The sequence below is a fragment of the Ovis aries genome, chromosome 20 (assembly GCF_016772045.2).
Source record: "Ovis aries strain OAR_USU_Benz2616 breed Rambouillet chromosome 20, ARS-UI_Ramb_v3.0, whole genome shotgun sequence".
Classification (NCBI taxonomy): domain Eukaryota; kingdom Metazoa; phylum Chordata; class Mammalia; order Artiodactyla; family Bovidae; genus Ovis; species Ovis aries.
Window position 1 is genome coordinate 7,299,191 of NC_056073.1, and position 24,016 is coordinate 7,323,206.

Below are 24,016 nucleotides of genomic sequence, written 5' to 3' on the forward strand. Positions count from 1 at the left end.
TTTTTTCCATAATGTAATAAATGTAATACTCTTACTCATAAATGTAATAGCAAATTGTAAATAAAAGGCCAGTCAAATCCCTGATGCTCTAATAGAGGGTTTTATGGTAAAGCTTCTATGAAGCATGAGACCCCAAGCAAGGTTCTCATGTTTCCACTTTTACCGATAACCAGCTGTAAATCCTGAAGGACTAGAACTTCCAAGCACATAAAGCGTAGGAAGAAGAAAGATGGCGGGTCACAAAGGAACTCTGTTGAAGATGGCAGAAATAAGATTCTGGAAAAGAAAGGTGAAACATGGAGGTTCCCCAGAGCTGAAGGAGAACAGGCAGCGTGTCTCTGTACCCCAGCTCAAGGGTGATTCGCAGGGGCAGTTCATGGGACACCTGAATCCACAGAGAAAACCTCTGGTGTTGAAAGGAATTGATTTGGGAGCATGTACAAGCAAATGGATGGAGGACTTCCCTGGTGGCTCAGATGGTAAAGCGTCTGCCTACAACGTGGGAGACCCAGGTTCTATCACTGGAAAGGGTCTGGAAGAGCCCCTGGAGAAGGAAATGGCAACCCACTCCGGTATTCTTGCCTGGAGAATCCCATGGATGGAGGAGCCTGGTAGGCTATAGTCCATGGGGTCACAAAGAGTCAGACACAACTGAGCGGCTTCACTTTCACAAGCTGATGGACAGTGGATCACTGAGCCAAATCAGAAGGAGGAAAGAAGTGAAGATTCACGTTGCTGCAGTTGCCCCATGGACTTTCTTAAACTTTTACCAAGCTGGTACAGAGGGCAACTGAAGAAAACCATAAGGAATTCTTTATATCAGAGGATCTACTGTACTTCATGCTTTGTGGATCCACTTTTTACTGCAAGCATATATAGAGACATTTTTTCATAAGGCCACCAGAGAGCATTAATAGAAAAGACTGAGAAGGACAACCTAGGATCACTTGGCAAAGACCCTAGAAAGAATCTTGCAAATATCAGAAAGCAGTTTCCTTTACTGGAAGGAGATATCAAATTTCCAAAATTCTTCAAAGAATGGTTCTTTTCCAGTGTTTTTCAAATTAAGCTCACCAAAGTTACAACTTTGGATCCACTATAATGGAATGGATAACTTCTCAATACAAGTGACAGGGAAAAAAATGCGTTATACTATTCAGTCCTCAAGATGCCCAATGTTTATAATTATCAGGTATTAAATCAGAAGTGCCAAACATAGATAACGCAGACTTATCTAAATATCTACTGTTTTCCAAGGCTAGATGGTATGAATGTTCCCTTAAAGCTGGAGATGTATTATTCATTCCTGCTTTAGTATTCCACAATATAATTTCTGAAGAGTTTAGAGTGGGGGTGAATGTCTTTTGGAAGCACCTTCCCTCTGAATTGTATGGTAAAATGGATACCTATGGAAACAAAGATCCTACAGCAGCATCAAGAACTGCACAAATTTTGGACAGAGCCTTCAGTTCAGTTCAGTCGCCCAGTCAAACAGTCAGGACTCTTTGCGACCCCATGAATCCCAGCACACCAGGCCTCCCTGTCCATCACCAACTCCCGGAGTTCACTCAGACTCACGTCCATCGAGTCAGTGATGCCATCCAGCCATCTCATCCTCTGTCTCCCCCTTCTGCTCTTGCTCCCAGTCCCTCCCAGCATCAAAATATTTTCCAATGAGTCAACTCTTTGCATGAGGAGGCCAAAGTATTGGAGTTTCAGCTTCAACATCAGTCTTTCCAATGAACACCCAGGACTGATCTCCTTTAGGATGGACTGGTTAGATCTCCTTGCAGTTCAAGGGACTCTCCAGAGTCTTCTCCAACACCACAGTTCAAAAGCATCAATTCTTCGGCACTCAGCTTTCTTCACAGTTCAACTCTCATATCCATACAAGACCACTGGAAAAACCATAGCCTTGACTAGACGGACCTTTGTTGGCAAAGTAGTGTCTCTGCTTTTCAATATGCTATCTAGGTTGGTCATAACTTTCCTTCCAAGGAGTAGGTGTCTTTTAATTTCATGGCTGCAGTCACCATCTGCAGTGATTTTGGAGCCCCCCCCCCCAAAAAAAAAATTCTGACACTGTTTCCACATCTATTTCCCAGGAAGTGATGGGACCAGATGCCATGATCTTCGTTTTCTGAATGTTGAGCTTTAAACCAACTTTTTCACTCTCCTCTTTCACGTTCATCAAGAGACTTTTGAGTTCCTCTTCACTTTCTGCCATAAGGGTGGTGTCATCTGCATATCTGAGGTTATTGTTATTTCTCCTGGCAATCTTGATTCCAGCTTGTGCTTCTTCCAGCCCAGCGTTTCTCATGAGAGCCTTAAAAACCCTCAAAGAATTGCAAGAGGAATACAGGGACTTCTGTGAGATCCAACAAGTCCATTCTAAAGGAGATCAGCCCTGGGTGTTCTTTGGAAGGAATGATGCTAAAGCTGAAACTTCAGTACTTTGGCCACCTCATGAGAAGAGTTGACTCATTGGAAAGAGTTGACTCATCCTCATCATCAGAGGATGCTGGGAGGGATTGGAGGCAGGAGGAGAAGGGGACGACAGAGGATGAGATGGCTGGATGGCATCACTAACTCGATGGACGTGAGTCTGAGTGAACTCCGGGAGTTGGTGATGGACAGGGAGGCCTGGCGTGCTGCGATTCATGGCATCTCGAAGAGTCGGACACGACTGAGCAACTGAACTGAACTGAACTGATGCAGGGCGAATGGTTTTGTCCATTCAAGATAAAGCCTATAGCAAAAATTTTGAATAAATAAAGAACTGAATGCAAAGAGCATAAACTTTTAAACACAATTCATTTCAAATACTGGAAAAGTGTAACAAGATGGAAGTCATTTTTTAAAAGATTTATTCTTCTCAGAGAGGCACTAGTGGTAAAGAATCTGCCTGTCAGTATAGGAGACAAAAGAAACATGGGGTCAATCCCTGGATTGGGAAGATACCCTGGAGTAAGAAATAGCAATACACTCCAGTATTCTTGCCTGAAAAATTCCATGGACAGAAGAGCCCCGCAGCTACAGTCCATGGGGATCACAGTCAGTCATGGCTAAGCATGCACACACACAAAATGGGAAAGGCAGCTCAATCACAGATTTATAAATTAAATAAGTATGAAGGTAGGGGAGGTGAAATGCAACTTTGTAACTTTTAGTGTCCTGTGATGCCCCTCCCCCTCTACTTTAGTAAAAATGCCCTGCCCGGGGATCTGAGGAGTCAGAATAAATATTTCTTCCCCTGGAAGGCCATGACAGGAAGAATAAGAAAAAGATGGGGAGAGTTCCCTGGTGGTCCAGGGATTAAGACTGTGCTCTCACTACCGTGGGCCTGGGTTTGATCCCTGGTTCGGGAGCTAAGATTCCCCAAGCCATAGGAAACAAAATATATAGAAAACTATAAAACACTGGTGAAAGAAATCAAAGAGGACACTAATAGATGGAGAAACATATCATGAACATGGAGAAATATATCCATGAACAATGGATTGGGAGAATCAATATAGTGAAAGTGAGTATACTACCCAAAGCAATCTATAGATTCAATGCAATACCTATCAAGCTACCAACGGTATTTTTCACAGAGCTAGAACAAATAATTTCACAATTTGTATGGAAATACAAAAAAAAAAAAAAAAACCTCAAATAGCCAAAGCAATCTTGAGAAAGAAGAATGGAACTGGAGGAATCAACCTGCCTGACTTCAGGCTCTACTACAAAGCCACAGTCATCAAGACAGTATGGTACTGGCACAAAGACAGAAATATAGATCAATGGAACAAAATAGAAAGCCCAGAGATAAATCCACACACCTATGGACACCTTATCTTTGACAAAGGAGGCAGGACTATACAATGGAGAAAAGACAAGTGGTGCTGGGAAAACTGGTCAACCACTTGTAAAAGAATGAAACTAGATCACTTTCTAACACCATACACAAAAATAAACTCAAAATGGATTAAAGATCTAAACGTAAGACCAGAAACTATAAAACTCCTAGAGGAGAACATAGGCAAAACACTCTCTGACATAAATCACAGCAGGATCCTCTATGACCCACATCCCAGAATATTGGAAATAAAAGCAAAAATAAACAAATGGGACCTAATTAAACTTAAAAGCTTCTGCACAACTAAGGAAACTATAAGCAAGGTGAAAAGACAGCCTTCAGAATGGGAGAAAATAATAGCAAATGAAGCAACTGACAAACAACTAATCTCAAAAAATATACAAGCAACTCCTGCAGCTCAATTCCAGAAAAATAAACAACCCAATCAAAAAATGGGCCAAAGAACTAAATAGACATTTCTCCAAAGAACACATACAGATGGCTAACAAACACATGAAAAGATACTCAACAGCACTCATCAAAGAAATGCAAATCAAAACCACAATGAGGTACCATTTCACGCCAGTCAGAATGGCTGTGATCCAAAAGTCTACAAGCAATAAATGCTGGAGAGGGTGTGGAGAAAAGGGAACCCTGTTACCCTGTTGGTGGGAATGCAAACTAGTACAGCCACTATGGAGAACAGTGTGGAGATTCCTTAAAAAACTGGAAATAGAACTGCCTTATGACCCAGCAATCCCACTTCTGGGCATACACACCAAGGAAACTAGAATTGAAAGAGACATGTGTACCCCAATGTTCATCACAGCACTGTTTATAATAGCCAGGACATGGAAGCAACCTAGATGTCCATCAGCAGACAAATGGATAAGAAAGCTGTGGTACATATACACAATGGAGTATTAGTCATTAAAAAGAATACATTTGAATCCGTTCTAATGAGGTGGATGAAACTGGAGCCTATTATACAAAGTGAAGTAAGCCAGAAAGAAAAACACCAATACAGTATACTAACACATATATATGGAATTTAGAAAGATGGTAACGATAACCCTGTATGCGAGACAGCAAGAGGGACACAGATGTATAGAACAGTCTTTTGGACTCTGTGGGAGAGGGAGAGGATGGGATGATTTAGGAGAATGGCATTGAAACATGTATAATATCATATATGAAATGAATCGTCAGTCCAGGTTCAATGCAGGATACAGGATGCTTAGGGCTGGTGCACTGGGATAACCCAGAGGGATGTTATGGGGAGGGAGGTGGGAGGGGGGTTCAGGATGGGGAACATGTGTACACCCATGGTGGATTCATGTTGATGTATGGCAAAACCAATACAATATTATAATTAGTCTCCAATTAAAATAAATAAATTTATAATTTAAAAATAATAAAAATAGAAAATTAAAAATAAATAAATAAAAGAAAGAAAGAAACAGATGGGGCAGTATGGAAGACATTATTGGTGTTCACCAACTTTCTCTATTCCTTAGGCATATAGAAAACTGCAGCTGCTACTCTTCTATAGGTGCTAGAGACTAGTTCTAGCTCCCCTGAGAGGAGAATCCTCCGCATTGATTGTTAAATTCTGGAGGACTTTCCTCTTCCCCTACTGTAACTGACCAGGACCCCATGAGGTCTTCCCACAATAGACCCCCCAGCCATGTCCTCCACCTGCCTTTCGTCTGTAGAAAAACCTCAACTGAAGAAATGAGGAAATGCACAAAAAGAAGAAGAAGAAGAAGAAGTATTGAAACAAGACAAAATAATAATAGCTGAGCCATTATACAAAGGCAAGGACCTTTAGTTCTTCCTCAAGGACTATAGATAATATTCTGAGTCATATCCTGTGAGCTGTTTTACAGATACTGAAAATGCTCCCTGGTGGAAGATATTAACTGTAGGCTGCCCAAAAGCATGTAGACCCTAGACCCCAGGAACCAGGAGGTTGATGATGCTGACTCCAGATTACCTCATCACCAACCATTCAGAAGAACATCCACGAGCTGACCACACCCCTGCTCCTTGAACACTGTGAGATTCCTCACTATCTCCTCCTCCTGCGCCCCCCTCCCCCAGCCTGGCAAAGGAATAAAGTTATTTCTTTATATTTCACCAAAACTCTGTCTCCAAGATGTAATCTGGCACCGTTGTAAAGAGGTCCAATTTTGGCAACATCACTAAGTCAACCAAAACAGGCTTGAGTTCAAATGTTGGAATCAGTATATAAAAGCAGTCTAATTAGATGAGTCATTGGAGAAAGAAGGTCCCTGGAGAATCACCTGAATCTTCACCAGATGCTATGTGAATCCAAAATAACTTGCTTAATTAAGGCATTTGATAATGGGTCCTCCCTGGAGGTTCAGTGACTGGGACTCCACTGCAAGGGGTCAGGTTCAGTCCTTGGTCGGGGAACTAAAATCCCATAGTCCATGCAGGGCAGCCAAAAAAAAAAGAAAAAGGCACCAGCAGTCCTTGTTACCACAGCCTCACTTAACTTGCTAGAACAGGAACCAGAATGTCACCCACAGTCCTCAGGTAGATTAGAATATTTATGAATTAGGAGCCTGACCACAGGTCAGAAATTGACTAAGTGTAGGGATGTGTGACCTGTTGTGAGTGTGAGTGTTATGGTTGTGAGTGTTCTAGAGCTGGGTGGGGGTATTGCTCCCAGTTGGAAGGGTGTGTGTGGCGCTGAGTTTTAAAAAAAAAAAAAAAAAAAAGGTAGCCATCAGAAGGAGCTCAAGCCACTGAATTTTAATTTCCTTCTTTCTTCACACAAATATCTATGTATCTTTCCCATGTATCTCATCTCATCTGAAAATGAAAAGTGTTTTGCTTGAGGCTGAGTGAGGACGTGACCTGGGGGTACCAGAAGCAGTAAAAGCCGGAGATGAGAAGGCCGCACAGGTCTCAAGCCTGTCTCCCCTCCGCTGCTGCCAGCCCCGTGGCCAGGCTCCTGCACCTTCTCTCAGAGATAAACAAAAGCCGGTGGGGAGAAGAGGACCGTGGGGCCCAGAAAACACAGAGTAAATGGGGCTTGTGCGCGCATTTGGAGGAAGGAGGAGGAGTCCTTAGATGGGGAAGACTGGAGGATACGGATGCCGAGCCGGAAGTTAGCAGCGCCGTCCTTTCTTACTTCCGGTGTGAATGTGTCCCCAGCGCGTACGTTCTGAAATCTAACTTGACTGCAGCATAACAGTAAGAGTTAATATCTGTCAGCTGCTTGTTACAAATCATTTTTCTAGGCACGGTGTGAATATGGGGGGGGGGGCAGGAGGAGGGAGAGAGAGAATCATCAGAACAACCCTTCACTGTGATACTATCATGACTTCCCTTCTAGAGGTGAAGAAATGAGAGAATGAACCAGAGTTCACAGGAAGTTAATCCACGGGCTATGCTGTTTTCGTTGCACTGTATTTCTTACTTGGGAACCCAGGAAAGCCTCATTTCTACATCTTTAACATCCCTGCAATAAGATGCACAAAAGGTCAAAATGACTGAATTATAACTTTGGTGCCAGGATAGACCTCCATCCCTGTCTCTTAAGAGAAGTCAGTGGTCTCATGGATCAGGAACAAGGAATGACAGGGAGACCGTCTATAGGAAAAGGTAGCAAGGTCAACCAAAGAGAGAAGGCAATACCAACCTGGGAATCTCCCTTGCCAGTGGCCTGTGATACAGCTTGAATAAATGGAAGCATCCGGTTGGTCCAATCAGAAACTCTGTTGAGTCGTTTTCTATGCTGCTTGTCACTGTCCCCAGTGGGAGGATCGGGGTTTCCCAGGCTCTTCAGAGAAACCAGACATTTCAGAGGAGACAGCTAATAAAGAGAGAGGTCATGCCTAGTTGCCCTCTCCCACATTTTTGTTTTTTCTTCTACTTGTATGAGTTTGAAAAAGATGAGGGATTTTTATTTTTCTCTTCCTGCTTGACTTCAACCAAGAACTTTACTTCATAGAGATATGGGCTTTTCTGTGATTTTCCCCCAAAACTCACCCCTCATTTTGCATCCCTCTTCCGCGTTCCCTCCCTGTTCCCTAGGGAGTGAGAGAAGCTGGGCATGGTAGATGCAGCTGTGTATTGAGGGTGTGAAAAAATCATTCTCTATATTACCTGGCAAAACTATCCCTTCAGTCGCTATCTTGGTGACTTTATTATTTGTTATTGAAATATAATTAGGTTACAACACTATGTTAGTTCCAAGTGTACAACATAGTGATTTGATACTTCCATACATTACAAAGTAATCAACATGATAAACCTAGATGCCATCTGTCATCATACAAAGTTATTACCATAGTATTCACTGTTTTAGCCACCCTGTGGATTTCATTCTTGTGACACATTCATTTTGTAACTGGAGGTTTACGCCTCTGAATCTCCCTCACCCATCTCACTCATTCTCCCCAGTCCCCTCCCCTTTGGCAACCACTCTGTACAACGTGTCTTTCTACTCTTTGCTTGTTCACTTGTTTTTCAGGTCCCACATCTAAGTGAAACCATACAGTGTGTGTCTTCCTCTGACTTACTTTGCCTTAATGTGATACCTGCTAGGCCCGTCTATGTTGTTGCTAATGGCATGATTTTCTTTTTTTATGACTGAGTGACTTCCCATCATATGTATGTACCCCATCTTCTTGATCCATTCATCTACTGATAGACACTTAGGTTGTTTCCATTTGATTTTGTTTCCCTGTCACTTGATTCGCTTTGTTTCATTCTTTCATTTTATTGATATAAATAATTAAAGTCATGAATTCTCCTCTGAATACTGCTTTGGCCGTATCCTAAAAATTTTGATGTGTGATTTTCAATTGTCATTTTTCTAGAAATTTTTCAGTTGTTGGTTTCTCACTCTCTGGCCCAAGAGAAAGACTATTTCTTTAAGTTTCCATGTGGAAGGGCATTTATCTTTTCTGACATTATTATCTAGTTTGTTCCACTATAGTCGGAGAATTGTATCTATATCATTCCTACTTTGGGGGGGAAATTACTGAAGTTTATTGTGCCAGCATGTGTGGCCCATTTTCGTTAATACTTTGTTGAAACTTGAAAAATTGTTTTCCCAGTTTTCAGTGAGAAGATGTCAATATAGATTCATCAGATCTAACTTTTGACTAAGTAGCATCTTCTGTGTTCATAACTTTTATCTACTTGATTTCTCTGGTCCTAAGAAAAATGAATTAAAATCACCTGTTACTACTTTTCTGAATAGTTTCCTAGTATCTTCCTTAATTTCTGCTCCGTGATGGTTACTTATATGCTATTTGGAACTTACATATCTCTTAGATATCCATTTTTAATTTTACACTTTCCATTATAAAGTGCCTTCTTATCTCAATCAATTTGGGTAGATGGATCTGAATGTCACTTTCTTTAATAATAAGATTGTGACCTCTGCTTTCTTTAGGTTTACATTGTCTCCTTTTATGCCTTTGTCTACCATTTTATTTGTTGAATAAATGAATGAATCTTTCAGGACTTCCCTATCAATCCAGTAGTTAAGATTCCATGCTTTCACTGCAAGAGGAGTGGGTTTGATCTCTGGCCAGGGAACTAAGATCCACATGCCACATGGAGTGGCCAAAAAATTCAAATTTAAAAGTGAAAAAAAAAAGAATCTTTCTGAGTCACTGTATTTTTAAGCATATCTTTTGTATATTGCAAAGAGCAGAGTTTTTCTTTTAATCTAATCTGAAAATATTTTAATTTTAATATTTTAATGAGTTAAGTCCATTTATAATTATTAATATGGCAAATGGATTCAGTATGATTTGGAGAGTATTATTTTCTATTAAATATGTTTATATGAGTATTGCATTTTTAAAATCTTTCACTATATCTTTTTGCGTTTTCCTGATTGCAGTCTTTCAGATTTGGGGAAAGCTGTTTATGTTGGTATTATCTTGATTTTACCTTTATATAATGTGGTTAGTTTCTCCCTTCTTTAGATAGTTCCTGTTAGTTTTCTACTATAAATATCCAAAAACTGCTTATATTATCTCTCTTTCTCTTCGATTGTCTTTGTGTGTACCTTTGTAGTCTTAAATATGTTCTAAATACGTGAAGTTGGTCGAAGTGCACCTTCACCTAGCTCTGTGACCCAGGCAAGTGAGCAAATGTTTCTCAGACTCCATTTCTCATTCTTACAATTGGGAAAGTAATACATGCCACATAAGATTACCTTAAAGGTAAAGTAAGATATGGCAGGTTCTTAGCACAGCAGGAGCACACAGAAAGCACTCCGTGAATGATTATCATTGATACTGAATATTGTATTTCATAAAAGTCCTTGAAACTCAGTATTTCCCAGGACCAGTAGATGGCACTGGATTCAAGTAAATGGATGTTCTTCTCACTCAGCACCCAAAACAGGGAAGATCTTTGTTTTCCCTTCCTCCTAGTCCTTTCTCTGCAGATTCTGACAACTCCACACTTCCTTCTGAGGCCCCACTGCCATTCAGAGGCAAGTGGCTGCCCCACTCAGCTGGCGCGTGAAAGACTTGAAGTTCAAAATCGTTCCCGCTTTGGGCAGGGCAGACAGGATGGGAGGTTGTTTGGGGACCCAGAGTAATCTGAGAGTTTCCTAAGTTTCCTCTTTGCCATTCATATCTTGCTTCGAGAAGAGCAGCACATGGCTAAGTGGAAAGACTCTGAAGGTAAGTGACGAGAGGATAGGGAATTTAAGGTGTGGGAGTGAAACGGCGATGGGCAGTGGGAGGGGAAAATGAAAAGAACTAGAACTGGACTTCCCTGGTGGTCCAGTGGTTAATAATCCACCCGCTACTGCAGGGTTGCAGGTCCGATCCCTGGTCTGGGAAGATCCCACATGCTGTGTGGCAACCGCACGCCACAACTACTAAAGCCATGTGCCCTAGAGGCTGTGCGCTGCAACAAGAGAAACCACCACATCAGAAGCCCTTGCACCACTACTCAAGAGTGCCCCACTCACCGCAACGGGAGGAAGCCCGCACGCATCAACCAAAAGCCAGCACAGCCGAAAATAAATTTTTTTTTTTTAAAGAACTGGAACTCTGGACAAATCAGAAATACTAATGCCTGTGGTTACCAGGCAGACCACACTTGGGAATTTGTTGAATACACTGTCAGGGAATGTTTTTCTGTGTCTCTAAAGTCAGTTTTACCTGGGACTCTCCCTCAAGGATAACGCATTTTCATGACCCCTTATGATCCTAAGGTCTGCTGCACCTTCCTGGATGCCCATCCAAATGCCTGAGTTTCCCTCCCAGCTCTCTGACTGATGGGCTCTGTGATTTCAGGCCCCTTTCCCTATCTGTAAAAGATTTGACAGCTATACCATTTTTAAGATGTCTTTCAAGTGTTAGGTATTATGAATCCATGGGTGTAATTATACTGAGGTTACCAAAGAATTTTAATAGATCCTTTTCTCCATGAAGACTGTAGTTCCCACAAGGCAGGGGATATAGAACTTATTATTCCTATCTTGCAGACGGGGGAAGGATGCTTGGTGGGGAGGGGAAAGAATCAGGCCAGTCTTCTCTCTCCCAATGCTTAATTCACCCTCAGTGACATTTGAAAGGCTACTGACTCCAGGATTCTGGCCTGGAGAATTCCATGGACTATACAGTTCATGGGGTGGCAGAGAGTCAGACAGGACTGAGCGACTTTCACTTTCACTTTCTCTCTCTCCCAATGCTTATTTTGCCCTCGGTGAAATTTGAGCAATAAACAGGTGTGGAGCAGCAGGACAACCGCAGATGAAGTAAAGGTTTACACACATAGGAAGTTATTTACTCTGGCCTCACCCTGATCCCAACAGTTGCCAGGCAGGAACAAATCCAAAACAACAAAAGTTCTGGTGAGTTCAGTGCGAGTCTGGAAAGTACCTGCTACTTCTGGGAAAGTGAAAGTTTCAGTTTTCTGAAAAATAGCAAATGTAAGACCTTCCATGAACCAGTGACATGTACATCTCTGGAATGTCAGTGATTTGTATGTGTAAGGAATATTGAGATGGAAGACAGTACAGGAAGGAGATTCATTCATTTACCCAAAAGAGTTATTTATCATTCAGTGTGAATGAAGCCCTGTGCCAGGCAGTAGACATAAAGCTTAATAAGACAGATGGCCTCCCCTGCAGGGGCTCACGGTCTAGTGTAAGGATGGAGGTCAATGGTGGGGGTGGAGAATTTAATAGGGACAGTGAGCCCCTGGAACAGAGCAGCAGGAGCACGTGGAAAGGAGCTCTGAGACAACTAGAGAAGGATTCCTGGGAGACTTAAACCCTGCTGCTGCTGGTGAATCTTAAAGCACTAGGGCCTAACGGGGAGAGCCATTTTGGGAATGGCAGGGCGTGACATATACGGAGGCACAAAGATATCAGGAGGGCAGGAAGTTTGTCATGGATGGAAAGTCCTTTCCAAAAGGAAAAGCAGAGAGAAATGGGCTAGATAAGCTGTGTTTCTGGGGAGGAAATATCAGTGCAGAAAGAGTAGGGACATAGGAAGGATTTTTCAGGAGTGATACTGCTTTACTTTTCCCCTAGAAAGAAAAATGACTTCATTAACAACGTCTGGAAGAGATGAACCAATGATAGGGGAACCTCTTTGGACACTCCCTGGTGGCTCAGATGGTAAAAAATCTGCCTGTGATGCAGGAGACCCAGGTTCGATCCCTGGATCAGGAAAAATCCCTGGAGAAGGGAATGGCTACCCACTCCAGTATTCTTGCCTGGAGAATCCCATGGACAGAGGAGCCTGGTGGGCTACAGTCCATGAGGTCGTAAAGAGTCAGACAGGACTGAGTGACTAACACTTTCACTTTCACAACACAATGAATGAAAGTTGTAACGATGGAATTAGAGAGAAAATAAGGGATTCAGAGCTGTTCACAACTAGAAGTGAAAGAGCTTTAGGAGATTGATTATACAGTAGACTATAACAAAAGATGCATTATAATTGGTTGAGAGTGTGGACTCCTGGGTCAGGCCTGGATTCCAAGTCCAATTCCACCACTGTGCAACCTTGGGAAAGTCCTTTAATCTCTTTGAGACTCAGTTTTCTCATACATACAATGGGTATGAGGGTAAACAACCTCAACAGGTTGAGGATAAGGATTAAAAATGATAATACATGGAAAAGACTTCGCATATTTCCTACACATATTAAAACACTGTACACAGTCGCTGTTATCAAAGTTTTATTAAAACTGTTAACTAACAGTGCTCTGCTCCCCCATATCCTAGTGGACCCCAAAATATCAGACCCTGGTGGGAACTGAGAAAAATATAGGGAAGGGCAAACTCATGAATATTTATGTATCTCAAAGAACAATCTAAAGACTGATCAGACAGCCAGCAAAATAGTCATGGCGATTATCTCTGGGACATGAAACAGTGCATAATTTTACTTTTCTCCTCCTTACCTGTCTCTATTGTCTACATTTACTATACAAATGTATGCTATTTATGTAAGAAAAATACTTTTAAATATATTCAAGATGCCACAATACAGTACTCAGCACCAGGCAAAGCTCTGTTCGTCGAGGAACTAAGGTTCCTGGATGCAGACAGATACCACGTCTCCCATCCCCCGCCCTCCCACGGCCCCAGCAGAAGTACCCACGGTCTAAATCCAGCTCCAAAAACAACCAGCCAGGGGAACACCCCCAGGGAAAGCCAAGGCAGGAGCTATTCCGGGTCACTGAGACGGCCCTGGGCGGGGCCGGGGGTGTCTGGGGTCTCCACGCTCCGGTTCTGCTGCACCAGCCAGGAGTAGAGGTCCTGCCCGTCCACGAGCTGCTCGGGGCTCTGCAGCCGCCCCTGCCTCAGCACCAGGACCTGGTCGGCGCTCTGAACCGTCTGCAGCCTGTGGGCGATCACCAGCACCGTGCGGGCTCCGTGCGCTCTCCAGTCCTGCAGCTGAAGGGGGAGGATCGCGATGCCCCGGGTGCCGGGTCAGAAGGGGCTGGAGGCCCGGGGCCCACGGGGCTTAGGGGGAAGAGGCGTGAGCCACGAGAAGGTAGCACAGAGCAGAAGAGCACGGTCAGCTGCCCTCCCCCGTCCCGCGTCAGGCAGCCTCGGAGGATGGGGAGGCCCCCGCCCGCCCCGGCCCCAGGAGGGGTCCCGCCGCCCGCACTCACAGCCTGCTCACACTCCACGTCCAGGGCACTGGTGGCTTCATCCAGGATGAGCACGCGGGGGTCCCGCACGAGGGCCCGGGCGATGGCCAGACGTTGCTTCTGCCCCACCGCCAGCTGGCTGCCTTTCTCCCCCACCTCTGCGGAGACAGAGAAAACGCCCTCTCCTCAGAGACGGGCCCGGACAACGCCCGCTTCACAGGCGCGGCTGGTGCTTCCACAGGCACCGCGCCGGAGGACGAGTGCGCGTGGACGGGGGCGGCGGGGGGACCTCCGCGGCGGCCGCTTCTCTGGGAGCAGGCCCCCGAGGGGTCGGGAGGCCTCAGCGCGCAGCTCGCGGGCGCAGGGGGCGGCGCCGTGGCCGCGGTACCTGTATCGAGCCCGAGCGCCAGCTCGCGGATGAACTCCTCCGCCCGGGCCGCCCGGGCCGCAGCCAGCACCTTCTCGTCGCTGCAGCCCTCCAGGCCGTAGGTGATGTTGTCCCTCACCGAGCCCGAGAACAGCACCGGCTCCTGCCCTACCAAGACCACCTGAGCGGAGGCGACGGGAGCAGACTGTGCGGAAACCCACGCGGCGGGGACCCGCCCTTGCTCCCCGCCCGCCCAGCTCACCACGGACCCTCGGGTGCCCGCCCCACGCCCCTGCCCTGCCCGCTGCCACCCTTCTCCGTCCTCCCCACCTGACGGTGCAGGTAGTGGTGCTCATACTCGGAGACCGGCTTCCCGTCCAGCAGCACCTGGCCCTCGGTGGGCTGGTACAGATTCTGCAGCAGCGCGGCCACCGTGCTCTTCCCAGACCCGTTAGGCCCCACCAGCGCCGTCATCTGCCCAGGACTCAGGGTGAACGTCAGACCCTAGAACAGCCAGGGAAGAGTCAGAGGCCTGCCCTTCCCCCGGCCCCCCCTCTCCTTGGAGGCCGATCATCCGCGCAGGGAGTCAGGGGCCCAGGCTCCCCGATCGGGCACCTGGAGCGCAGGCTGGTCGGGGCGACTGGGATAAGCAAAGGAGACGTTCTGGAAATTCACCCTGCCCTGCAGAGTGGGTGGGGCCAGAGTCCCCGGTGGAGGCAGATCTGGCTTTCGGTCCAGGTAGGAGAACACCTTCTTGGCTGCCCCCACGTTGCTCAGCATGTCCCCAAACATGTACACCAGGGTCTGCAAGACAGGAGGGCGGGGCTCAGCTAAGCAAAGGCAGCTGCGCCACGAACCAGCTTCCCAGCTCCTAACGCCAGCCCCACACACTCCACCCTGGCTGGTTTTTTCCCCTTGTCCCAGAAAGATCACCACCTTTAATTTAAAAAAAAAAAAAAAAAAAAAAAAACTTTCTTAGAAAAGATTTTTTTAACTGGAGAAAGGAATGGCAACCCACTCCAGTATTCTTGCCTGGAAAACTGCATGGACAGAGGAGCCTGGCAGGTTGAAGACTCGGATGCAACTGAGCAACTAACACTCACTTTCCTGAATAATGAGGCAGATGGCTTCCATATGAAATAACTAGTATAAGAGTCTTTAAAAAAAAGATTTTTACAAAAAATTTTGGCTGCCCCAGGTGGCAAGTAGGACCCTAGTTGCCCCATGCACCCTGCAGTGGAAGCACAGAGTCCTAACCACTGGACTATCAGGAATAAGTGTGCAATTTGACTTAACTTAAAATGGGCAGAAAGTGAAGAGGAACTAAAAAGCCTCTTGATGAAAGTGAAAGAGGAGAGTGAAAAAGTTGGCTTAAAGCTCAACATTCAGAAAACGAAGATCATGGCATCCGGTCCCATCACTTCATGGGAAATAAGATGAGAAAACAGCGGAAACAGTGTCAGACTTTATATTTTGGGGCTCCAAACTCACTGCAGATGGTGATTGCAGCCATGAAATTAAAAGACGCTTACTTCTTGGAAGAAAAGTTATGACCAACCTAGATAGTGTATTCAAGAGCAGAGACATTACTTTGCCGACTAAGGTCCATCTAGTCAAGGCTATGGTTTTTCCTGTGGTCGTGTATGGATGTGAGAGTTGGACTGTGAAGAAGGCTGAGCGCCGAAGAACTGATGCTTTTGAACTGTGGTGTTGGAGAAGACTCTTGAGAGTCCCTTGGACTGCAAGGAGATCCAACCAGTCCATTCTGAAGGAGATTAGCCCTGGGATTTCTTTGGAAGGAATGATGCTAAAGCTGAAACTCCAGTACTTTGGCCACCTCATGAGAAGAGTTGACTCATTGGAAAAGACTTTGATGCTGGGAGGGATTGGGGGCAGCAGGAGAAGGGGATGACAGAGGATGAGATGGCTGGATGGCATCACTGACTTGATGGACGCGAGTCTGAGTGAACTCCCAGAGTTGGTGATGGACAGGGAGGCCTGGTGTGCTGCGATTCATGGGGTCTCAAAGAGTCGGACACGACTGAGCGACTGAACTGAACTGAACTGAAAATGGGCACCAATACCCCATTATTCCAATCTGTAATGTAAAGGATGGAGACCTCTTTACTCCTCCCATCCAGCATCACCTTCATCTCTAGACCTTTCCAGCTCCTGTGCTGTGTTACTTGTACACAGCTATCTAGCCTGGTGAGACAGGGACTCCTTAAATGCAAGCACTGTGCCCACCTCATCTTTGCAGCCACCAGACTGCCTCACACAGCTCTCCACACGTGAGAGATGTTTATACAAATTATAAACTAAAGCCCCAGGCGCAGAAACTAATTACTTTTCAAAACTGGTTTATATAAGGAGGGTGTCCCAGGAGGCTCAGTGGTAAAGAATCTTCCTGCCAATGCAGGAGACAAAGGTTCAATTCCTGGTAAGGAAGAATCCCCGGAGGAGGGCATGGCAACCCACTCCAGTATTCTTGCCTTAATAGCCCATGGACAGGGGAGCCTGGTGGGCTACAGTCCATGGCGTTGCAAAGAGTTGGACAGGACTGAGCAACTGAGCACACGTCTATAGGGAAAGAACTAAATACTCATTCTTCCTTTCCTAATCAAACTATACCACTCAGCAGCTTATCAGCACATGAGAAGACATCTCCCCTGAGAGATGCATCCTGGCTAATAAATGAAGGAATGGCACCAAAAATGTCACCATTTTTGCAACCCTGAATAATTTAATAGATCGTGACACTAAGCTTTATCACCACAGATGTATATGAGAGAGAAAAAAAGAGATCAATGTAATACATACCTCTACGGAACATGTGGAAATCTGACCACTGACTGTATTTGGCGAGGTTATTAATTTTTTTGGTATGATTATGGCTTTGTGGTTATATATTTGTAATGTTAACATTTAGAGATACATATTTACAGATGAAACTATATCTTGGCTCTGATTCAAAGTAATATGGGTGGGGAGAAGTCAGTGGGTGGTACAGGTGAAATAACATTGGCCATGAGTTGATAACTGTTAGATGCTGGGAGATAAAAAAACAAGGTCCCATTGTATAGCACAGAGAACTATAGTCTATATCCTCTGATATATACACACAATTATATATTAAATAGATAACTAATAAGGACCTACTGTAGAGCACAGGGAACTCTACTTAAAACTCTGTAATGACCTACATGGGAAAAGAATCTACAAAAGAAAGGAGATATATATATATGCATAACTGATTCACTTTGCTGTACACCTGAAATTGTCATAACATTGTTAATCGGCTATATACCAATACAAAGTAAAAAGTTGCCTTTAAAAAGTTAAACAAAAAGTAAAAAAAAAAAAAAAACAGATGCTGAGTACAAGGAGGTCCACGTTTATAGATTTATCGTTTTCCCCTTTTTTTAACCCAAGTTTGAAATTTTAAATGACAATGAGTTGGGGTTATTTCAGTTTGTTTTTTTAAGGGGAACAAATAGAAACCAAAGGAGGAAAATGAGAGCACGCACAGCTCCCGACTCACGTGCATATAGTTGCCCACGTCCTCCTGGTAAAGCAGGAAGGAGAGGAGCCCGCCGCGGGTGAGGTCCCCGGCCAGGATCTGCTGTAACGCACGGTTCAGCAAGAGCACCTTCATCGCCAAGTGCAGCATCTGGAGGGAGAGGAAAGGAGAGCCTGAGGACCTCCCACTCCTTGGCCTCCCTGCCCCTACGAGACATTCCGTCCGACACAAAAACACCTGTTATACTACATTCACTCCACTCTGTAACCACAATAAGCAATATAAACTTTGATGATGCTGGAGCTAGGTGGCGAATGAAGGAGTAAATGGATGGATGCTTGACACAGATGGTGAATGAACAAACTCAGGCTTTTCTTCGTTTAAGTATTTTGTACTTCGTGCACAAAGGGGATTGAAAACAGGAGAGTGAGGCCCCCTGAGAAAACTGGGGGCCAACAAATCGCTCATCACCTACCTCCCAACAGAGAAGAGACTCATGAAGAAGATGACGCTGGCAAAGGCATCGGGAACCCCAAGGACCCCCAAGACCAGCCCCCACCTGCGCCCTTCCTCCAGCCCTCAGCTTCCTCACCCTCCTTAAGAGCAGATAGAGGGCCCGTTCCAGGTCCCGTCGCCACCACAGCCGCCGGCATCGTTCAAGGGCCTCCTTATAGCGACAGACCTCTTGCTCCTCGGCTCCAAAACTGCGCACGGTCTGCAGCCCTCCAACCGACTCCCGCACCACCTGCCCAGCTTTCGCCACAGCGTCCTGGATCTCCCAAAGGACTGCCTGGAACAGTGGGGCCAAGGATGGAGCAGGCCAATTTGGCAGAAGACAGCCAACCCGCAGAGCCCACTCCAGTCCCTTCATGCTAAGTGAAGTAAGACAGAGAAAGACAAATATTACATGATATTGTTTATATGTGCAATCTAAAAAAAAAAAATACAAGTGAGTCTATACACAAAACAGAAACAGACTCACAGACATAAAGAAAAGAAAAAACCTTATGGTTACCAAAGGTGGAGAAGGGGATACATTTGGAGTTTGAGATTAACAGATATAAATCACTGACACAAAGTAGAGAAGCAACAAGGATTAACTGTATAGCACAGAGAACCACAATCAACATTGAAAATCTCTCCCTCTCCCCTCACTCCTCTCTTAAAAACACACACATTCTCATAAAGCCCCTGGGATGATGTCTTCCCTGGGGATTCCCCAGCATCTGCGCATACCTGATGGCGGGCATTGTACACCTTTTCAGCCACTATCATGAGAGGCACCTCGAACAGAGACAGGAAGGTGAGTTGAGGTGACAGGTTGAGCATGAAGCTATAAAGTCCCAGCACTTTCACCAGGCTTCGAGACAGCACATTGGTGTTAAGAGGAAGCCAAGAACTCATCAGTTTGGTATCCGAGCTCAGCCGGGAATTCAGCTCCCCTGGGCAGGACAGAGCAGGCAAGGAAACCATGTGTTGTAATGCAGAACCCCCAGAAACTCCCTCCTGACCTCCCAGTCATCTCATTGAGCCCTCCCTCCATGCAGAGAGACAGGTCCCCAAAGAGAGAAAAACAGCTCCCAGCCCTGGCACCAAGGATGCTGGCAGGACTGGCTGGGTGCAGGTAGGCAGCAGCAGGTGGGCAAGGAACATGCAGGGGTACCCCAGACCTGCACCCCAGGCCTTACCTGTCTTAGTCTCTTGGAAGAAAGGGAGGTCCTGGCGCAGGAGGGAAGAGAAAAGCATCTCCCGGATCCGCAGGTTGATTCTGGACATGGTAAAGACGAAGATGCTTCCTCGGCAGCCTGCACACAGTGAGCTATGGGGAAAGAAGGTTGGAGGATGAATGGGAGAGAGATGCAGAGAGGAAGGGGGAGGGAAGGAGAAGAAAAAGCACAGAAGGAAAAGAAGTACAAAGTTGGGGGTAGTATATCAAGAGAGAAGAAGAGAAACAAATACGAGACATGAGGGACAGGAATCAACAGAGGAAGGAAAAAAAGAGGACCCAGTGAACCTCATCCTAGTCCCAACCCCTACCACGTAGTTAGTTAGTTTGTAGACAGCAGATTCCTCGCTGTGTTGAAAAACAAAAGGGAAAGTAAATACAGTGGAAAAGAGTAAAGATGCTGGAAAGAAAGGTGACAAGGCTCAGAGTAAGAGCTTCCAAGACTGACAAGATGAGTTAGGGAAGAAGGGTCAGGATGAACAAACATGCCCCCCCTGACAATAGGCTAACTGTGGAAACAAACATGAGCTGGGAGGTCAGAGACAGAAAAGAGAAATGGAACTTCATGGAGATAAAAGTGCTCACAGGCAACTGAGAGACATTCCATTCGACACACAAACACCTACTGTACTACACTCATTGTATCTGAACTATAATAAGCAATATAAACTTTGAAGATGTTGGAGCCAGGCGGCGAATGAAGGAGTAAATAGATGGATGCTTGACACAGAGAGTGAATGAACTCATACCGGCTTTTGTTTGTTGAAGAATTTTGTGCTTTGTGCACAAAGGGGATTGAAAACAGGAGAGTGAGGTCCCCTGTAAACACTGGGGGCTAACAAATTGCTCACCACCTACCTCCCAACAGAGATGAGACTCATGAAGAAGATGGCGCTGGCAAAGGCATCGGGATCAAAGTCGCCCCCCAGGATGTCAATCACACGGCCAGAATAGTAAGGGATCACGGTCTCACCTGCAACAGGCAGGAGGGCCGCAGTCAGCGAGCGGCTGCTAAAGGGCCTCCTCCCAACCCCCAAGTCCCTGCGCCCTCTCCCCACTCACCCAACACAGCCAGAGAGAGGAAGGAGAAGGCCGCAACCAGGAAAGGCAGGTCAGGCCAGGAGAGCTTCAGCAGCCTCCACATCAAGACTCTGTTCTCCTGGCCCTGCCCCTCCGCCTTGGCTCCTGGAGGCCTCAGCACAGCCCATAGGACCCTGCTCAGCCCCACTGCCCAGTACCCCAGCAGCAGCCAGGCCCAGGTGGCTGCAGCCACTCTGACCGGAGGGGCGCTCAAGGCCCCCGGGACCAGAGCCCTCAGGGAGAGAAACAGGGGGGTCACCAGGCAGAGGAGGGGCAGCTGCGCTTCCACACACCCCAGCAGCCCTCCCAGCCTCAGCAGCCCCCAAAGTCCACCGAGTCGCAAGGCGCCCTCCAGCCACAGGCCTGGAAGCCCGCGGGGAAGCAGGGCCCCCAGGGGCCCCTGCAGCAGCCAGAGCAAGGCCAAGTCCGCCAGCAGCAGGGAGGCCCAGGGTCTCAGGTCCGGGCGCTGCATGGCGAGATCTAGGGGTAGAAGAGAAGGACAGAGGTGGCTTCCAGTTCCCCGTCCCCACTCCCACTCTGCCCAAGCGTCCGCTGGCTTCCCCCTCCCCCCCCTTTTTTTTTAAACCCTGTGCTGCCCTGAAAGATGCGCTGGGTACCCCGTCTCACCAGCACCCCCCTCCTAGGATCCAAGGCATCAGCCTGACAGAGGGAGCTGAGAAGCCTGACCATCTGCAGCCTCGTCCTCTAGAACACGTCCCGTGACCCCCTCCACACATCCCGGCCCCGCCAGCCGCCGCCGAGTTCCCAGGGGCCAGACGATGCCCGCCGCGCTCCCCAGGCCCCCGGTCCAAAGGGGCGGGAGGCGGGGGCGCAGCGCGCGTGCCGGGCGGGCTGCGCCTGTGTCAGCGTTCCAGGCTTACACGCGCACAAGCTCACCAGTGGCGGATCCCGGGCTCTCCGCTGGCGTGCCGAGGGCTGAGCTCTGAGATCCCCTCGCGCGGCCTCCGCTCCGTCTCGCCTCTGTTGGCGGGCGAGGCTCCCCCAGCCGGGGGCGGCCAGGCTCCTGGCCTTTCGCTTTTGCTTTCGGTTCCGCCCCGGCAGCCGCTGGCCTGGTTGCGCGCCTGGCAGCCGGCCGGGGGCGCGCGAGGGCCGGGGGCGCGCGAGGGCCGGGGGCGCGCGAGGGCCGGGGGCGCGCGAGGGCCGGGGGCGCGCGAGGGCCGGGGGCGCGCGAGGGCCGGGGGCGCGCGAGGGCCGGGGGCGCGCGAGACCGGTGCCCGAGGCCGGCTCCGCGTGCCAGGACGAATCTACCACCCTCAGCCACATGTACTCTGTCGTAGGAAACTCCTGCACTTCTTAAAACTGCCATTAAGTAAGATGACGCTGTTTCAAGGATTGGGATGCTTTGCAATTGAAGAACCGCTGGATTTTCTTACCTCCGCTCTGAGGTGACCGCACCCATGACATTAAGACTTTTGCTCCTTGGAAGAAAAGCTATGACAAACCTAGACAGCATATTAAAAAGCAGGCACATTACTTTGCCAACAAAGGTCCGTCGAGTTCAAAATATGGTTTTTACCAGCAGTCATGTATGAATGTGAGAGTTGGACCATAAAGAAAGCTGAGCACAGAAGAATTGATGCTTTTAAACTGTGGTGTTGGAGAAGACTCTTGAGAGTCCCTTGGACTGCAAGGAGATCCAACCAGTCCATTCTGAAGGAGATCAGTCCTGAATAGTCATTGGAAGGACTGATGCTGAAGGTGAAACTCCAATACTTTGGCCACCTGATGCGAAGAGCTGACTCATTGGAAAAGACCCTGATGCTGGGAAAGACTGAAGGCGGGAGGAGAAGGGGACGACAGAAGATGAGATGGTTGGATGGCATCGCCAACTTGATGGACATGAGTTTGAGCAAGCTCCAGGAGATGGTGAAGGACAGAGAAGCCTGGTGTGCTGCAGTCCATGGGTCACAAGAATCAGACACGACTGGGTGACTGAGCTGAACTGAGCCTGTTTTGAGAACAGCCCTCTTTCCCCCATCCAAGTTTCAGTTGTGGGATCTTGGGGTTAAAAAAAAAAAATAGAGCAGAGACCAAGTGAGAAACAAGCAGGACTTCTGCGAAACAGACGGCCCCTCCACTCTCACCAGGACCTGTGTGAGTTTCCACCTACAGATTCTTATCTGAGAGGGCGCTCACCCCACATCTTCATGTCTTCCTCAGCAGAGCTCCTGAGCAAGCACATGCTCAGAAGCCTCTAAATTTGTGCTCCAGTTATTTGGGGGAATGCCTTCAACATATGAGGAAAGTGGACTTTGTTTCTTGGTCTACTCTAACACTGATTAGCTCAGTAATCGGATTTCTATAGGTCCTACCAGACCCAGAGTCCATCTGTGGAACATGCAGCTGGGTTTATTCCAGAAATAACTCTTCTGGTTGAAACTACCTCTCAGACTCAAAATGTCCCCCAAGGGAGGACCACTTGAATTCCAAACCACCCTCTTGAAATGTTATTGGCACAATTACCATGAGTCACTTCAAATTTAGATTTGAAGTTAGGAAATTATTTGAACTTCTCCAACCCTGTTCATTCTGGAATTTTAAGGATCTCTCTCTAATTAAAAAACAAACAAACAAACAAACAAACCTCCACACTCAGCTGCTTTCTACTTACAAGCTTTTCTCTTGATTAACTCTCCTGGGAAAGTGACACTGTGTTGCTTCTCCCTGCAGGCCCAACATAATTCAGGGAATCTCACAATGGGGATCTCCCTAGCTGTCAAGTGGGATGTTTCTAATCCAGGTGACATGGTTCGATGCCTGGTGAAATGATTTTAATATTTAATAGAGGATTATCTGGCCTGATTTCAATAGACAGTCATTAAAAGAAGAGAAATAGAAACAATTGAGAAAATTGAACAGCACATACATCACCAAATTGGGCTAACCAACATTCCGACTTAAAACAGCTGGGAAGTCCCTCCATTAACAGCAAGCTGAAATCCTAGTTAGGAAAAGTTCCCAAGTGGTGCATCCACCCCATGAGTAAGACTTTGAATTGCAGTTTCAGGCGCTCCTGATTATCATTCCAAGCCACAGACGGATATCATCATGAGTTTGTGCACAAAAATACAGCTCTGGTTTTACTGTAACCTTTTTCTAAGGCTGTTTCTTTTACCTTGTGAGTCATAGGATTTCATTACATCTTGAGGGGCTGGCCAGACCTCCAGGGGCTCAAGAATTCCAAGGTCCACCCCTTTGTCTTTTTTCAATGTAATTTTATTTTTGGCTGTGCTGGGTCTTTGTTGCTCTCAGGCTTTTCTCTAGTTGTGGTGCGTGGGGGTGCTCTCTAGCTGCTTGTGTGGGCTTCTCATTGCAGTGGCCTCTCTTGCCGCCGAG

General features: G+C 46.7%; 1 protein-coding gene, 1 long non-coding RNA gene and 1 pseudogene across 3 annotated transcripts; 2 read left to right on the forward strand and 1 right to left on the reverse strand.

Annotated features, from left to right (window-relative positions):
* Positions 1 to 229: 229 nt before the first annotated feature.
* Positions 230 to 2,771, forward strand: LOC106991792 (tRNA wybutosine-synthesizing protein 5-like; annotated as a pseudogene).
* Positions 2,772 to 10,302: 7,531 nt separating this feature from the next.
* Positions 10,303 to 13,132, forward strand: LOC132658289 (uncharacterized). Its single transcript, XR_009597697.1, has 2 exons — positions 10,303 to 10,527; positions 10,661 to 13,132. It is a non-coding gene; the product is annotated as an uncharacterized LOC132658289 (long non-coding RNA).
* On the reverse strand, positions 13,033 to 21,699 carry TAP2 (transporter 2, ATP binding cassette subfamily B member). Of its 2 annotated transcripts, none has more exons than XM_027958465.3 (12): positions 21,557 to 21,699; positions 20,642 to 21,139; positions 20,438 to 20,552; positions 19,542 to 19,672; positions 19,090 to 19,295; positions 18,446 to 18,643; positions 17,875 to 18,003; positions 14,949 to 15,137; positions 14,664 to 14,837; positions 14,355 to 14,514; positions 13,988 to 14,124; positions 13,033 to 13,766 (listed from the first exon to the last, which is right to left on the reverse strand). In XM_027958465.3, the coding sequence occupies exons 2-12, from the start codon at positions 21,129 to 21,131 to the stop codon at positions 13,536 to 13,538; spliced, it is 2,160 nt and encodes a 719-aa protein (XP_027814266.2). In that variant the 5' UTR covers positions 21,132 to 21,139; positions 21,557 to 21,699; the 3' UTR covers positions 13,033 to 13,535. The 2 variants fall into 2 exon arrangements, with proteins under 2 accessions (XP_027814266.2, XP_004018788.2); XM_004018739.6 differs by lacking the exon at positions 21,557 to 21,699 and adding an exon at positions 21,287 to 21,475.
* Positions 21,700 to 24,016: the final 2,317 nt, after the last annotated feature.

Bases quoted from the DNA above. Each gene is read 5' to 3' on its own strand.
- TAP2 (XM_027958465.3), bottom strand. From the start codon at position 21,131: ATGCAGCGCCCGGACCTGAGACCCTGGGCCTCCCTGCTGCTGGCGGAC. The intron at 18,644-19,089 runs GTATGCGCAGAT...CCACTGTTCCAG, and splicing joins TGTACAATGCCCGCCATCAG to GCAGTCCTTTGGGAGATCCA. The intron at 18,004-18,445 runs GTGAGGAAGCTG...CTCTCCCTCCAG, and splicing joins TCTATCTGCTCTTAAGGAGG to ATGCTGCACTTGGCGATGAA.